The 17,547-nt window shown below is 46.6% G+C and overlaps 1 protein-coding gene across 1 annotated transcript; it reads right to left on the bottom strand.

Annotated features, from left to right (window-relative positions):
• Positions 1–1,517: 1,517 nt before the first annotated feature.
• LOC127214510 (protein Mis18-alpha) lies at positions 1,518–12,755 on the bottom strand. The gene is made up of 5 exons (XM_051174908.1): positions 12,278–12,755; positions 9,243–9,309; positions 4,427–4,549; positions 2,776–2,872; positions 1,518–1,936 (listed from the first exon to the last, which is right to left on the bottom strand). Exons 1-5 carry the CDS (start codon positions 12,753–12,755, stop codon positions 1,856–1,858), a joined length of 846 nt encoding a protein of 281 aa, XP_051030865.1. The 3' UTR covers positions 1,518–1,855.
• Positions 12,756–17,547: the final 4,792 nt, after the last annotated feature.

The following is a 17,547-nucleotide window of genomic DNA, read 5'->3' as shown; positions in this document are numbered from 1 at the left end:
AACCAACAGGTAGGCAGAGCTGACAAGGTGCGCAATTAGTAACGACACTTGCCTCTAAGCCTCAAGACCCAGTAGGATTGTCAGAGCCCACACAGTAGAAGGAACTCACCAATTCCTGAAAGCTGTCCTCTGATTTATCTACACACACACACACACACACACACACGCACGCACAGCTGGCCCAACAGTGCACACCTGTGACCCCAGAGCAGATGGAGGGTTCCCCTGGGGTCAAAGACAGCCAGTCCTGCCAAATTATCAAGCTCCAAGTTAAGACCCTGTCTCAAAAAAATAATGTAGAGGAAGACAGAAGACACCACCTCCAGCTTACACACACACACACACACACACACACACACACGCACATGAACACACATTCGAACAAGCATGCACACATGGGAAAGGGCACCACTCGAAGACTGAGGACCCACACGTGTGGTTAGATGAAGGGTAAATTACCCTTTGCCCCAGTCCAGCAGAGATGGCAAGCACTTCCTCTGCCTGTTTACAGATGCTGACCAGTTTTCTTATTCAGGGAAAGTAAAAATGATGTATATGACAGCAACTATGTAAGATTCCAAGTCACTCGCCAAGTCTTTTGCTTTTTCTCTGGCAAAATGAAGAATGCAGCTATCACCCTGTGGTTGTAAGACTCCCTTTTTTCACTTAACAAATGAGATGTTAAGAATGGTTCTTGATGTTGAAGTATTTTCTTCTTGATGCTAAGTTAGATGGGATGGAGCCAGACGGAAATGGACTACATTGTTAGGAAAGCGGCTCAGAAGGAAGAGGGAAACCCGATTTTTTCAGTACCTGTCAATTTCTCTGGTAATACTCACAACCCCTCCCTGCCCAACTTCAAGCTGCTGGTGGTTTAGCCTGCAGCTCAGGTATTTCTCAACATTTCAGACATCAGCTCCTGCACACCACAGGCGCTTCCATGGCCCATTTTCTGTTTGACAAATGCATTTAACTGTCAAATAAAATCACTGAAGGTGGAGCTCATACATCTGTCACAGTTGGCTCTGAATGCACCCAAAAAACCTTTCAGTCACTAGGGGCATACCTACAGTTCACTTGCTGTAACACTAGTGTTTTCAGAATGCTTCAGGAACAACTGACCAGGGACTGAGGGAGTGAGTCCCACAGGGTCCCGTGACAAGCATCATCTGTGCCTAGAAAGGGCTCTGGGCCGAGCAGAGCACAGTGCATGCTCAGTGAGTGTGTGGATTTCAGGGCCCCAGAATTGTTTTTATCTCACTTAATTATCAATTTAGTTTGGTAGCAAACAAATGAACCTTCAAGCACTTTTTAAAGTCTTTATTCTCTTCTTATTATAAAAGTAATGCATGTTACTTATAGAAGTTTTACATTATAAAAAGTCCCAATCTAATACATTCCACTAAAATCTTACCCAAGATGATTTCCCTACTAATCATTCATAAGTATACAAAGTCTTTTTTTGTTTTGTTTTGTTTTTTTTATTTTTTGAGACACTGTTTCTCTGTGTAGCTCTGCAGACCAGGCTGGGCTCAAACTCACAGAAATCCACCTGCCTCTGCCTCCCAGAGTGCTGGGATTAAAGGTGTGCACCACCACTGCCTGGCTTATACAAAGTATTAAAAGTGACAAAGTTTTACAAACTAGAAAAATGAACAAATACAATGAATTTAACAGGAAAAAAGACAGAAAAACCATCGTGGTTTTTTATGAAAATAAGAACTCACAAAATTCCATTCCAGCATGTATCATAAACTGGCTTTAAAATCCAAATACAAGAAACAGTGAGTGACTTTTCCCCTGAAATACACACATTGGGAGCAAGGATGGGGCAGGGTGGGGCCCGGAGCGCAGCTCAGCTGCAGTGGCCAGCAAAGGGCAGTTTGGACTCCACCTCCCACAGCTTCATCTCCAAGGCTTTCAGAACATCTTCCATCTACCCAGTGGAAAAGGCATGAAGAACACAATGTGGGCATGATTAATTACTCATAGGTTAACGATTAAAAATAATTCATGCCATTTTCAATGTTTTGGTGACATAAAGATGTTAGGCCTAACAAAACTCTAAGAGAAGCGAATCTAAATTGAATAAGATATAATCTTATTAGCTTTAGTCATAACCCAACCCACAATCTACAGCTACACAGGAATTCACCATCCTGTCCATCTCAAGAAACATTCATATTCAGCAATGAGACAAATACCAGGCAAAGGCAGCTGCCACTGCTGAGCCTGAAAACCTTGGGTCAACCCTGAGACCTGACCTAGGATCCGACAGCCTTTCCCAACTTCCACAGGCACCAGGCAAGGACACAGTGCACATGCACACATGCAGGGCAAGCACACAGAGCACATGCACACACGCAGGCACACAGTGCATGTGAATGCATGCAGGCCAGCACACGGTGCACATGCACACACGCAGGCCAAGCACACAGTGCATGTGAATGCATGCAGGCCAAGCACACGGTGCACAACCAAAATGCAGGCCAAGCACGTGGTGCACGCAGCACACATGGAGGCCAAGCACATGGTGCACATGCAAGCATGCAGGCCAGCACACAGGCCCCCAGACACATTTCAGTATTGCTTGCTCAAGGCTACATTTCTGGTTTGCATGAGTAGTGTTTGATCTTAGCTGGAATGGGTTCAGGGCTCAGAGTGTCAGCTCGAGGCTCCACTCCCTAATGCGGGCGAGCACTTTCTCACTGGCAAGTGCTAAAGCCTGGCTCACAGGGTCATGAGGAGGGGGACATAAATGGAGAGTAAACTCACCTGCTTTATAGACTTCTCTATCTCAATCCTGTTCTCCAGATTGAAAAGCTCCTTGTCATCTGGCACGATTTGCTTTTCAGAGGACCCTAAAGTGTAACTGAGATGCAGTACAGTGTGAGTTCACGTATGAGCATGAACTAGCCCCAACCCCATAGCAGCTACCAATACCAACTCTGAGGTCATACTCCACGCCCCAGGTATGAAGACAGTGTTCTCTGTCCGTGGGGACCTGAGGACGCTGTACCACGTAATCTCACCCCTCACTAATGACACTGTCCAGGTAACCCCACACATTCACTTTCCGTCATAAATATTTCACTGCTGCAAGAAGGCGAGGCAGAGCAACCTAAGACACCAAAGCTTGTTTTATGTGACTTTGAATAGGTAATGATTTAATAAGTAACAATAATTATCAAGAGCTGGGCATCTCAGGGTTAACTACTTACAATTCTAAGTAGTTAAGAACCAATACTTGCTGTTCCTATAGGAGCTGAGTTCAGTCCCCAGCACCCATATAGCAGCTCACGAGCCTCCCCTGACTCCAAGTCAATCGTAGAAGCATCTGAGAACAGCAAAGTGAGCTGGGAATTCATCTGTCTACTGAGATGCAGTGTGGCCAGCTGCGTCCAGCTCCCCCCTTGACTGACTGTATCCTCAAAGTCTGAGTCCAAATAAACCATTCCTTCCTAAAAAGAAAGTCGGCTGTGGTGGTGCATGTCTCTCAGCAGGCAGAGGCAGGTAGATCTCTAAGAGTTCAAGACTAGCCTGGATTATACTACAAAGTCCAGGCAAGTCAGGGTTACATAACGAGACCCTGTTTCAAAAACCCTAAAGCAAAACAAAAAAGAGAGGGGGTTTGTTCCAACACTACTGGATAAAAATGATTTGTGTCTTCCGTTTTATCATTACTGGGTAACCCAGTTGGCCTTAAACTTTAGAACACCCCCCCCAGAGGACCCCAGCCTCTGTGGCGCTATGGTTGTAGGCGGGTCACCACACTCGGTGAAGTAACCCTCTTATATAAACATGCACCTCTGTTCATTGTCACTGCCGCTGGTGAGCATCTCACGTGTCTGGAACCTGGCCCTCTGCTCTGTAACATGGAGCATTGCCTGCTTAGTGAGTTTTCCATGTGAGTTGGTTTGTGGATCTTAAACATTTTTTTAAACTTGTCTGGTTTTAAAAGATGCCAAATACAAAGTTATCAATTAGTAACCGGATAAAATTACTGTTTTAAATTTTTTAAGGGTAAAAATTTAAGATATTAAGGTGAGTGGTGGTGGGGGCACACCTTTGATCCCAGCACTCAGGAGGCAGAGGCAGGCGGGTCTTCTGAGTTCCAGGCCAGCCTGGTCTACAGAGGGAGTTCTAGGGGGAGTTGGAGCTACATAAAGAAACCTTGTCTCAAAAAACCCAAAAACAAAAAAAAAAACCAAAACTCAATTGAGTTTTACTTTTAAAAAATGTCTCACAGTTTCTCCTACAACTCAGTGTCTGACTTTCACAATACCAAATGAATTAGACACAAAGGGTGACTGGCTTTACTGTCAGAGATTATTACTCAAAAATATGTTCTGTTGTTCTCATACTAACTTCTGCAAACCTAACTAAGAAATCAGTCACAATGCAGCCACGCATCTATCAAACCTACCTTTCAATGGCTTCTACGCTGAGGCAGAACAAGTCCCTCTTGTAGTCTAGGCTCTTGGGAGGGCATTTGTACACATAGCCAAGTCTGAGGGAGCAGCCTGTACAGGACAGAGTCTCAAGAATGCTGCAATAAAGACACAACACCACTTAAGGAGAGAGTAGCAATGTGCATGACTGCTAAAATCCACAAGCTGAGGGATGGCAAGACGGCTCAGCAGGTAAAGGTGCTTGCTGATAAGTGTGACAGCCTGACTGATACCCAGTACCCATATGTGAAAGGAGAGTTGTCCCCTGACCTACACACACACACACACACACACACACACACGATTTAAACAAATAAAAATTAAAATAAACTCCATAAGCCCCAAGTTGCTTCAAGTGAAAAGAAGCTATGTTCCTATTGTTCCCTTTTGGTTTTTGGGTTTTTTTTTTTTTTTTTTTTGAGACAGGGTATCACTATGTAGCCCACCCCAACTTCAAACTTTTGGCAGTCGTTTATCCCCTCCCTCATCTTCCCATGGCAAATGCTGGGGTGAGCACGCACCACTACAATCAACTTCATTCAGTCGCGTATGTGTGCGTGTGTATGAATGATGATAAGATGGTAAGATGACTGCAGGAGAAATGCAAACAGTCAGCTCTAGGCCACGCCACACCACTTCAGACAACAGATGACAAGGAACATAAACAAAATGCCAAGGCAGGGTTTTTCCAGACTCCTTGATTTGGTATTAAGACAAACTATTTAAATTCTGGGAAAGCAACAGAAAGAGTCTGCACATCCTTTAAAATGTCCAACCAGTCATCAAGGGTCACTAACTCTCTAGGTAGGAAGGTAGGCAGTTTCCCTGTAATCAAACAGAGACTGAGTACTGTAGGCTTTCAGGCCACCAGGGGTCTGATGTGAGCACCAACTCTGTACTGTAGCAGTCAGACACACAGAACCCAACGATCTGCTCCTCTAAACACAGCCACACAACACAGTCAAGGAGTGGTGGCACACACCTTAACCCCAGCATTCAAAAAGCAGTGTCAGGTGGAGCTCTGTGAATCTGAGGCCAGCCTGGTCTACAGAGTGAGTTCCAGAACAGTCAGGGCTATATAGAGGAACCCTATCTTGAAAAACCAAGAAACAAACACATGCCCAGCCCCCACACCAGTTGCAACTCTGCTCCAGTGGGGGGGGCAAGTAGTTTGCAGACTTTGGGAGAAAGTTTGTGGAAAGATTGGCTGCAAATAATGTCTGGCTGGGATGTAAAAGAAAAGGAAGCTGCAAAGGTCAGGCTGTGCTGCCCATGCACCCTCAACTACACTTGTCCGAAAAGCAGTTCCCACCCAGGAGCAGCTCTGCCTCATTAATAGTTCAATACACCTTTAGGGTTTCCCTCTTGACACAAGCTCTCATGGACCCCAGGCTAGCCTTACACTTGCTATGCCTCTATGCTATCAAGTCTTAAACGCCTGATCTTCCAAGTGCTGGGGCTATAGGTGTGTGTCACCACAGCCAGTGCAGGGACTCTGGCCAGCACCAGTGTGGCAGGCATGGCTCTGGCAGGCTTTGCCCTCCCTCCCATTCCCTCTGCCTTGCTAAAAACATCAGACTGCATTCCTGAGGCTAGCCACCAAGGTCTATACCCTTACTTGGCCACTTCTCCCCTGAGACTGACTACCAAGGTCAGCCATGAAAGTACTGAAGTCCAGCAATCAAGGGTCCCTTTGGCTCACCTAACTAACATGCCCAATTAAAAGGAAACACCTCAGGGGCTGGAGAGATGGCTAGGCAGTAAAGAGCTCTTGTTGCCCTTTCAGAGGTTCCGGGTTCGATTCCCAGCACCCACATGGCAGCTCACAACTGTCTGTAACTCCAGTTTCAGAGGATCTGACACCCTCACACAGACAGGCTGGCAAACACCAATGCACAAGATAAATAAATATAAAAGTAAACGCCTTCCTAAGGTGGCTCCTCTTGTACTAGAGACTGCCATTTATTTTCCCACATGGCACATCTGTCGCCTCTTAATCCAGGGGCGGTCCTTTGTTATCCTCCCCCTGACCGCCACAGCCAGGACAAATATCCCTTCCCACTTTCCACAATCCCTTCCTTCCTGGTCATTCCTCATCCTCTATCTCCTGGGTTTATCTCTTACTCCCTGCCCTCTGTCCCTTGGCAAATAAGTCTCCTTTGGGGCCCATGCCTTTCCCTCCCTCCACCCAGCTAGTTAAATTCGTCACTGACAGGAATTCACTGCCCCTGCTACAACTGTCTTGTCCCTTACATCATATTTTGACGCAAACACTTTACTATCGACTAGAGATATGCCCAATACAGGCGACTCACATCGTTTCACTTAATTTTCCATTATCTTCACATAACCACCCCCCAGTTTTCTCGGCTCCTGTTCCACCCCTGCCCATTCACATCTTTAAAATGTTCTTACAACCCAACGTCTCCCAAAAGCCTTGCCAGATTAAGCTTAGTGTGTCTAAAGCACCAAGACAATTACAGTCCCATTCACCATTACCGGGTTCATAGATCTTAAATACACACCACAAAGGAATACTATTTCAAAAGTATTTTAACTCCTGCTTCTCTCTGGGCCTGTCCTCACTAAGTATCTCTTCTCACTGTCCTACCCAAGCAGGTCACCTAAGAGTCAGGCACAGCAAGACAGATGGCATTGCCATCCTCCTAGACACTCAGATGCTTCTTATTCTCAGCAGCAACATAAGGAACAGAGATTAGCACCTGGTGAGCGTTCACTAGTGACATAATTACCTAGGTAACCTGCTACTTTTTCTAGATTTTCTCCTAAGAGATAAAAGTATGTGTACATTGGGGCTGGGGAGATGGGCTGGTATAAGCTCTTGCAGAGGACCTGAGTTAGGTTCCCAGAGCCCACACAGCAGTTCATTCTACCTGTAAGTCCACCTTCACGGGGAGCTGCCTTAGTCAGGGTCTCCATTGCTGTACCCATGACCAAAGCAACCTGACGAGGAAAAGGTGTTGCTGGTCTATGCTTCCATATCCATCCCTGAAGGAAGTCAGGGTAGTAACTCAAGGAAGACAGGAGTCTGGAGGAAGAAACTGCTTTAGAAGTCATCAAGGAAGGCGTTAGTGTTCAGGCACCTGTATTGGCCTGTCCTTGGGGTTCTGACAGGGTACACCCTCAGCTCCAGCCACTGAGAGCACCACCTGTGCACATTCACTGTGTTCCCTTTTCAAAGGGCCCTTCCCACCTCCCATCCTCTTTCTCTCCCTCTCTGTGTTCCTCTCTCCCCCCTCCTTCCTCTCTCTCCCATCTCTCCTGCTGCTCCTTCATTCTCACTCCCCCTTTAACCTTTTCATGATCTCTTTCCCTAATTAAAACAAACAAACAAACAAACAAAACAACACCAAAAAAACCAAAACACTCTGCTTGAACCCTGCTTGAACATGGCGTCTTTCTCTCGAGAGCTGCTTTTCTTAAACTACAACAACAGGGTTTTTCTGTGTAGCCCTGGCTGTTCTAGAATTTGCTCTGTAGAGCAGGCTGGCTTCTAACTCATAGGGAATCTGCCTGCCTCTGCCTACCAAGTGCTGGGAATAAAAGTGTACGATACTACCACCACCCCCTGGGGAGGCATTTTCGTAATTCAGGGTCCCTCCTCTTGGTTGATTTTGTCAAGTTGGCATAAAAAATCAGCACGGGATCCAAAGCCCTCTTGTGGCCTCTGCTGCACTACATTCACACTCACACACACACACAACATAATAATACAATAAAAGCCTTTTCTTTTTAAGAAGGCTGAATGGTACAGTGAGTAAGGGTACTTGCTACTCTTCCAGAGAGCCAGGCTTGTTTTCTGGCACCCACACAGTAGTTCCAGGGGCTCTGACACCCTCTACTGACTTTTGTGGGCACCAGGCACACATGTGGTGCACACAGATACATGCAGGCAAAACATGTACGGACAGAAAACAATAAATTTTTAAAGAAAAATAAAACATCTTAGTAGATCCCAAGTAGAAAACCCCACCTACACTACTAACATTGAACAGGCAAATCTACACACTATATATATCAAACTGCATAATCATGAGGCTACAACACGTTATCAAGACTGTTAATCAAGAAGAAGGATTTAGAAAAACCTGAGATTTGATCTTCTAGGATATACTGATAAACGGATAATCTGTATCCATCACCACACCGTACAAGAGCTCACATGAGCCCTCTCTCATGTTGGTATTGTTAGAACGTGGTCTGTCTTCCCGGTGCACAGCCTTCAGAACTGGTGTCTCAAGAAGGTGACTGAGACTGGACAGGCCATCACGGAGGAGCCCCATGAGTGAACCCCGGTGGACTGATGAGGAAAGAGAGAGGACCAGAAGAGACACACACCCACCTAGGCCTGCTGTCCAGGACTGGGACTGGTTGTTTATGGCAGATGGCCCATCCGTACCCAGTCAGCGGTGGATGGGGATTCTGTGTCAGTGTGTCCTGTCTGTGCCAGGACAGGGCAAAGGCCGGCAGCACTGGCAAGAGCGCCTCAGACTGTGAGATTGTAAGATAGATATGTTCTATGTTACGTCCCACTTTCTTCAGCATCAAACCTAAGGCCCTAAAGTCTGTGGTAGCTACACCTTCAGAAACTTAGAAAAGTCCACTCTCCTATCTAAAGGGGCTATCCCCGCTGTATGATGGATTTTTACTTTTTATGTGTTCAGTTACCTTGAAAAGTTATATCACAAGCAATCTCACAGAGTGGTGGAAGACTTCTCCTCAAAATTCAATGTTTTCCCTGGTATGAAATCACAAAAACACCTCACTTACCACCCATCTTCATCTTTGCACTTGGACAGCTTCTGTTCTCTATCCACAGACACATTGGAGGAAACACCTGCAAGAGAGCAGCAGCGCTTTTGAGTGTGGTTTGCTGCAGTGCACCTGAAGACACAGATCATTTAATTCAACTTTAACTTTTATTTCAGAACTCAGAGGACTAGGAAAGTAAGAGGAGCCCACAGACCGGGGGGTGGGGGGATACACGGTTCAACACTAAAGATGCAGGGGCCTTCTCTGAAAACTGACAGTATTAATAAAATGAAGAAAATTATCAGGGACTGTGAGAATCAAAAGCTACAAACTATAAAGAACAACTATCAGGTAGAGTGAAATCAGGGCCCAGGCCAAGGAACACGGTCATCCCTGTACCCCCAGATCCAACACAGAGCTCCTCTCTCTAAACAGTCCCTAGCCACCAGGCATCTTTCGCTTGGGCACCTCGAGGCTGCACCAGAGAAGCAGTACAAAACATTACCAGAGGGAAATAAAGAAGCCCCCGTCATTTAGTAAAATGGTCAAGGCAACCTCTCCATTTCACCCCCTTCACAGCGTGCCTTAGTAATCCCCATGCGCACATTAGATGAGAAGGTGAGATGTACTATGTGCTCATCTTGATTTTTACAGAGCTCTGGGTATCATGCCAAGCTAGCTGCTTACTAGAGCCTGAAACATCAGCACCACTCTCCAGGAGCTTCTACTTGCTTGTTCCAGAAGAGCCTACTCATGCTCTTCTGCCTGGAGCTCAAGCCTGATGGCTTCCTGCTCTTAACAGTCTATAAGTCCCTTTACTTCCTGGTCCCTTCCCAAAGCTGGTCTTTAGTCTACACTTTGGCAACACAAGCCTGAGACCCTTTGGATCCCCCCAGGGGAGGGGACAGGACCCAAGTTAACATCTATGTGTAAAAAGAGATCTTCAGCACCCAGACTTAACATTTCTTAGGGACTGGAAAGGCATAGGTGGGTGATTAAATAGATTACACTTTTTTTTTCATTTTAATGAGTTTGTTTGAGTGTTTTGCCTGCATGCATCATGGCATCAGTTCCCCTGCAATTGGAGTTAGCAGCAGTTGCAAACCAGCCCGCCAGTGCTGAGAACTGAACCCTGATCCTCTGCATCTGCTCTTGACCCCTGCCTGAATCATCTCTCCAGCCACTATGTTTTTAGTGTGTCAATAAAACTGCTGGGGTTGAGAAATGAGTTTATAAATATAGTAAGAAAGTTAAATCACCATGTTGTGGCTATAAAATAAAATCTAAGGTTGAGGCAGGTGCAGGGTACATACCTGTAATGCTCACTACTTAGAAAGCTGAGGTAGAATCATTAGTTCAAAGCTATCCTAGCAAACAGCAAGATCCCCATTTCAAAACAGAAAAAAACCCTGAATTTGTAAATGTCATAATGGGAATAAAACTAAATAAAACATTCCAATGGGGCAAGAGGGAATAGAAATTAATCTGAAAGTTAATTATTATTAACAACAGAATTATTCTAAAAATTAATCTGGGGGGAGTTAAGACAAGGTTTCTCTGTGTAGCCCTGGCTGTCCTGGAACTCAATTTGTAGACCAGGCTGGCCTCCAACTCACTGAGATCGACTGCCTCTGCCTCCCAAGTGCTGGGATCTAAGGCGTGGGCCACCATTGCTAAACCTAAAAATTAATCTTTTAAAAAACACATTTACACCCCTCCTGCATTGTTGAATGGGTGCAAAGGGGTGATCCCAGTGAATTACTGAGGGTTACTAATGTGGGGATAAATAAACTCATCTAGTTTTATACCAGTTATATTTTAAAGCCTAACAACAGTATTATTACATACAGAAAGCAAATCAGTATGGGGGTTCCTCAGAAAACTGGGAATCAATCTACCTCAAGACACAGCAAAACCACTTTTTGGCATAAACTCAAAGGATGCACACTCACACCACAAGGACATTTGCTCAATTATGTTCATAACAGCATTATTCATAATAGCCAGAACCTGGAATCAACCTAGATAACCCTCAACCAAAGAATGGATAGAGGAAATGTGGTACATTTACACAATGAAGTACTACTCAGGAAAAAAAAAAAAAAAAAAAAAAAAAAAAAAAAAAACCAATGGAATCTTGAAATTCACAGGCAAATGGATGCAAGTAGAAGAAACCATCCTGAGTGAGGTAACCCAGTCACAGAAAGACAAACACGGTATGTACTTACTCATTTACGGATATTTGACAAAGAGCAAACAGCAATCAGCCTACAATCCACAACCCTAGAGAACCTAGGTGACAAAAAGACCCTAAGAGAGACACGCATAGCATAGATCGGCCAAGGAAGGGAAAAAGACAAGGTCTCCTGAGCAAATTGGGAGCGAGGAGGGCAAGGTGGGAGGGGAGGAGAAGTGAGGGCGGGGATGCGGGGATGCATAGCTCAATAATAAATAGAGAAAAACCCAAGAGGATTAAAAAAATAAAGATAGTAAAGCTATAAACATGGGGGGAGTGCAAAAGACTTAATGTTATTTCTTTAAAAGCCATAAACAAAATAAACCCATTATTTTACTATATCAAAAAAATCTCAGCCGCACGCCTTTAGTCCCAGCACTTGGGAGGCCGAGACAGACGCATCTCTGTGAGTTCCAGGCCACCCAGGGCTACACGGAGAAACCCTGCCTCAAAACAAACAAACAAACAAACAGACAAACACCTCAACCCAATTTTAGGCTGTCCAAATTAATGGTGGCAATGCCAAGCCTCTGTCAAGAGGCCGCCTGGGTGGATCACCCATACGGAGATCGCCTTACTCGTCTGGCCATTCAGCATGGCATGAACTCATTTTCCGGTCCCCGTGTCCCTGCATGGTCCCGGATGCTGGCCAAGAGACACTTAGCTAGGTCGATGCCTCCCAGGGTGGCAGACTCGCGCGCCGCGGCCAGGAACGCCACCCCTGCTCCCCGCTTGCTCCGGGCCCGTCCCTGCGACCCCGGGGAGACCCTGCGTGCAGGGAGACCGCCCCCCCACCGGGACCGCGGCCCCCACTGACAGCGCAAGAGGATGCAGCTGCTGTCCTCCTGGCTGGTCACCCAGGTGAGCGAGTCTCCGAGCGGCCGGCGACAGCGCGCGCACAGGAACACCAGCGGGTATTCCCCGGCCTCCGCCGCCGCCTTCGGGCCGCCGCGCTCCGCCTCCGCCTCCGCCGCGTCCGACATGCTCGCCCACTTGTGGAGCCGCTCGGTGGCGGCTCGAGTGTTCCGGGAGCCGCTCCCCTCGCCCTGGCGGTTACTTGCACGAGAAGCAGGCGGGATTCGCAGCGAGCGAGCGAGAGGCCGCCTGCAATTACGAATCTGCCGCGCCCCAGGGACCCACGGGAAAAGCACGGCTGCGCACGCGCGGCGACCAGGAGGCGGGGCTCCGGTCGGGGGGTGGGTGGGGCCTGAGGGCCGGTGGCGGCTAATGCGCATGCTCGTCGTCCTGCCGGGGCGAGCTGAGCTCGCTGCCCCTGCGTCCTCCCGAGCCTGCATCTCGCTAGGCTGGAAAGCTGAGCGGTGGTGCATCGAGAGCGATGTCTGAGTGCATCTCAGCCCCTCTGCAACCACTGAGGAAGGTGAGGGTCTCAGATGAGCAGTCGCTCACCTGGCCCTTCCCCACCCTGGCCACGAGCGGAAACGCCCTGCGCTGGGTTAGCGGAGCTGGGCGGTGGTGGTGCTCAGGAGTTCAAGGCCAGCCTGGTCTACAGGGATCTGGAACGCAGATAAAAATACCACCCTGGCTTATCCTGCAGTGGGTTGTGTCACCCAAGAACAGCTCTTTCTGGTGACAGAAGGTCCTTGGGGGGCTGAGGGCACAGTGTGCTATTCTCCTGGTGCCAGCTGGTCAGGGAAGGCAGCCTTGGGTACCATTTGGATCCCCTCCTCCCCTGCAATCAAACGTGCCTACTAGAGAAGCCAGCCACCTGCCTCTGGGGACCTACAATCACATCTTATTGTCATTCTGGTGTGCATGTGTTAGGAAGTGCATGCAGTTAAAATCTGTCTGATTGTAATCAGCAGCTACTAATTTCTCATTTTCCTTAGCTGCACATGTGAGCATCCGTAACTCAGGGTGGTGGGATGACTCAGAGGCTCAAGGTGCTCAGCGTTCGACTCCCAGGAAAAAAAGTATGGACCCCAGGTTGTCCTCTGACCTCCAACATTTGCATGTCCCCCTTAAATGAATGTAAATAAAAATCAATGCACAATTCTTCCAGCAAAACAGTCAAGGCCTCAGCCATTCGTTTCTTCTTGAACTTTCTTTTTTCTCTTTCTGAGCTCTCTTTCCTTCTCTTCCCTCCCACCCTACCAAGTTCAGCAAAGCATGGGTTCTAGAGTGTTTGGAAATGGCTGCTATTTCCTGCCTCCACCAGGGATCTTGGAATTATGACAGAAAACCCCCGAAAAGAGGCAGAGACCACACAGGCCAACTGAGGGAAGGTGGGGATGCTGTGACGTTCAGAGTCCAGTTATCTGGGGTTATCTTTAGTCTCCTTGCATGGTCATGTATCGCCCTCCCCTGTGTAAGGCCACATCCTTGAGACTTACATAAATACTTCGATATGACAAACAGATCCCTAGCCTCCAACTCTGATGCTAAGACTACAGCCAGACAGCATTGGAGGGCTGCAGCAGGGGGTCTCTTCGCTCTGTAGACCAGGCTGGCCTCCAACTCAAGTGCTGCCTCTGTCTCCCAAGTGCTGGGATTAAAGGCATGCACAACAAACACACTGTTTGGCAGGACATTCTTTAAATAGTATTTCTTCTCTCTTTCTTCTATTTGATGAGTGGAATCACAATTTCCCAGGCCTCAGTTCTGGAGAAAGTTAGAAGCCATTAGGGAGGGAGAGCATAGGGTTTTCACTAACTCCATCCACAATACAACAGAGCTGGGAGACCCACGTCTTCACTAATGCATCTCGATGAAAAAGCTGAGGTCCACAGGGTTCACAAGCAACAGCTGAGAAACTGGCAGAGGTTTATGAGAGCCTGGACTGTTAGCTACTGAGCACACCCCTCCCCTTCTAGGAAAGCTGCTCCCTTCGCCCACAGAAACACCTAGAATGAACAGTGTCTCCATCCATAGCTTGGTTACCATTTTAACTGGAAAGGAACAACTAGCAGTTGAGGTCCTGGAGGCACTTGTTAATATAAGTATGCATTGCTATTTCAGAGCATCAACCTTTATGGGGATATTGTTTTCTCTAATGCCAAAAGGTGAGAGGAGTTGTTTGATTGTGTCTCCCCCCCCCATTCTTTAAATCTAGAATATTGTCACACCAATAAGTTCACTTTAACCGTCAGTAATCCATTAGACAGAAGCAAAATTCTCAAACTGACCTAATTAAATTATGCTCAGTTGAAAATTAAGGAAGGAGAACAAGAGGGTGGAAAGGTAAATATCTACAACTCCTCAGTTTAAAATCCCCACCCAAGGATGTGGAATCCCCCCCACCTGACCTGCTAAATCCAATGCATAGACTTACTATGTAAACTTGATGAGTGGTAGGAAAGTCCAAGAATTCCCTGAGAACCTCTCCTTGGACCCTGAGCCCCAGTCCCTACCCCCAAATCTTGGTGGTACACCCCAAGAGTCAAGGTGTCTGATGGCCTAGGCGAACTTCTGGAGAAGAAAACCTACAAGGTTCAATTCATACACACATGGCTGGTACCATGTCACACTTTAGAGGACAGGGGAATGGCTCCGCCGCTAACGTGCTTGCAGTTCAAGAATGAGGAACCCATGTTTCCAAGATCCAACCCAGAATGCCATGGTGCAGCGAGGCGTCCATCTCTTTAGCATCCCCTCACCTTCCCAGCTTGGACCCCTCTGAAGGAGACCAGGAAGCCATTTTGTTGGATACCTTTGATTTAGCTTTTCCCAATGTCCTAGCCAGAAGTATTGGGGTCACACATTTAACAAGAGCACCCCAGAGGTGGTGTGTCCCTCAGTCCTCTTGTAAGGGACAAACATGGTCTTCACTGCTTGTGTGTGCTTTGAGATGAGGCACCTGGAGGTTTCTTGTGATTGCTTTTTTCTCTGTGTAAACAGTATTGTTTGGTATTGTTATTCAAATTCGTAACTAACAATTTGGAGCTTCTTATTAGATTAGGCGAATATTGTTTTCCCTCAGACTTTCACCTACTAAGTTGATAACCATCTTTACATGCCAGCCAGTCTTGCTCTCCTACAGTTGTGCTGCTGATGGGGTGGAGATTTTCTGTTGCATTTTGATTCTTTTCCTCAGTCAAAGATTTGACCCGTGTTACTATTATTATTATTATTATTATTATTATTATTATTATTATTATTATTATTATTGCCTGTGGAATAAAGGACTGAAGAAGAGCCTGGAATATTGGTATGCAAGTTCTGTTTCTACCACTGAGCTATGTACACCTTGAACATTATAAACAGATAGGGGGGATAACTATGGCCTATTACCCCTAAGGATCCTCTATCCCATGCCCATTTAGATACTCTTCTACACCAAGTTCCACCCCTAAAACCAATTAAACTTTGTTTTCTGCCTGAGTTCACACAGGCTTACGCCGTGATGGCTGTGGGATGCACCCAGGAAAGACATCTATAAATACAAGTCTCGCCCACTAACCCTCCTCTCAGGGCTGTTCTCCTTTGTTTCTGTGGCTCTCTGGCCCTCTCTGGTGCCTCTGGATAGTTGTTTTGTTACATCTTGTCTATATTTTGCAGTTATTACTGGGAGACCCATTAGTATGTGCTACTCCACAATTATATATACACAAAAAAACCTACCTGATTGTGATTTTAGCTTAATATTTTTATATGCAGACAACTTAGAATGGTTGACAGTTATAGCCTTTTAAAGCTTTTTAAAAATTTTATGGAACATGTTTAATCTGATTGATATTATCAATAAATTCTGGCAATAGGTAAACCATGGTCTTTGTCTTACATATTTTGCAAAGCACCCAGAGATGCTAAGATGAATATAAGATTGAATTAAAAATTCAGCAGAAACTTACTAGAGTAGATCAAAATCCAGGGACTGCGACAACTGAAGGTGTAAAGAACAGGAACATTTCACCAGTGACCTCGTGCTGTGTAAGAAATCAAAGCCACTTGGGCTGCAGAGATGGTCCCCTGGGACATTGTTGCCTGCCTTGCAAACATGAGGACCTTAGTTCAAGTCCCAGAGCCCATGTCAGAAAGTAACCAGGTGTGACAGATGGTGCATGCCTGTAATCTCATCACGGGGGAGGCAGACATAGACTCCCTGGGGCTCACTGACCAGCCAGCCAAGCCTATGGTGAGTTCCAGGTTAGGGGAAACCCAGGGGGTGGCTCTTCAGGAATGATTTGATTATCTCCTGGCCTACACACTCACACACACACACACACACACACAGCAGGGGAAGGGAGAGGAAAGAGAAAGATAGACAGAGACAGAGGAGAGACATAATCAGACACAAAAGAACAACCATTCATGCTGCTGGGGTTAGCCTGGCTCTTGACTGTGAACCGTGTCCCTGGTTCCCCAGGAGTTCAGCCCCTGTGGCTAGCGTGTCAGACCTCTAAGACAGTGGTTCTCAACCTTCTTAATGGTACAGCCCTTTAATACAGTTCCTCATGCTCTGGTGAGCCCCAGCCATAAAAGTATTTTGTTGCTACTTTATAACTGTAATTTTGCTAGATATGAATCACGATGTAAATATCTGACCCAAAGGCTAAGCACTGCTGTGTTAAGACCTTGGCCTGGAACTTGCACAACATCTTTGTGTTGTGTTTTGTTTTTTCAGTGCTGGGGATTGAATGAAGCCAAGGCCTTGTAGATGACCTGCATTGTGCTCTGTCATTGAGTCACATCCCAAGTCAGTACAAGGTCCTAGTTGCCGTATTAATTACTCAAAGCCAAAACAAGTCACAAGGACAACTCATATCCAAGGGCTCACCACTGTGGGAACATGAATTACATAGTATTTACACACCTCCTCCCCTCCTCCCCTCCCATCCCTCCCCTCCCCTCCTCCCCTCCCACCCATCCCCTCTTCCCATCCTCCCCTACCATCCCTCCCTCCTCCCCTCCTCCCCTCCCATTCCTCCACTCCTCTTCCCTAGACTCAGACCAGCCTGTTTCTTTACATCACAAATGACCCTGTTCCCTATCCTCAGGTTACAGAAGTGAGACTTTGGTCTTCTGTGTCCTCCATCTTTGCCTTGCAAAAAACGACTCTCTGCAATAAAAACCGTATCAGTGATTATCACACTCAGGCCTGGTTTGGTAGTTAGAGCTTCTGTCTGACTC

The sequence above is a fragment of the Phodopus roborovskii genome, unplaced genomic scaffold (genome assembly GCF_943737965.1).
Source record: "Phodopus roborovskii unplaced genomic scaffold, PHOROB, whole genome shotgun sequence".
NCBI lineage: Eukaryota > Metazoa > Chordata > Mammalia > Rodentia > Cricetidae > Phodopus > Phodopus roborovskii.
Note: the sequence above shows the minus strand (reverse complement) of the source record. Positions and strands in the feature narration are given on the sequence as shown.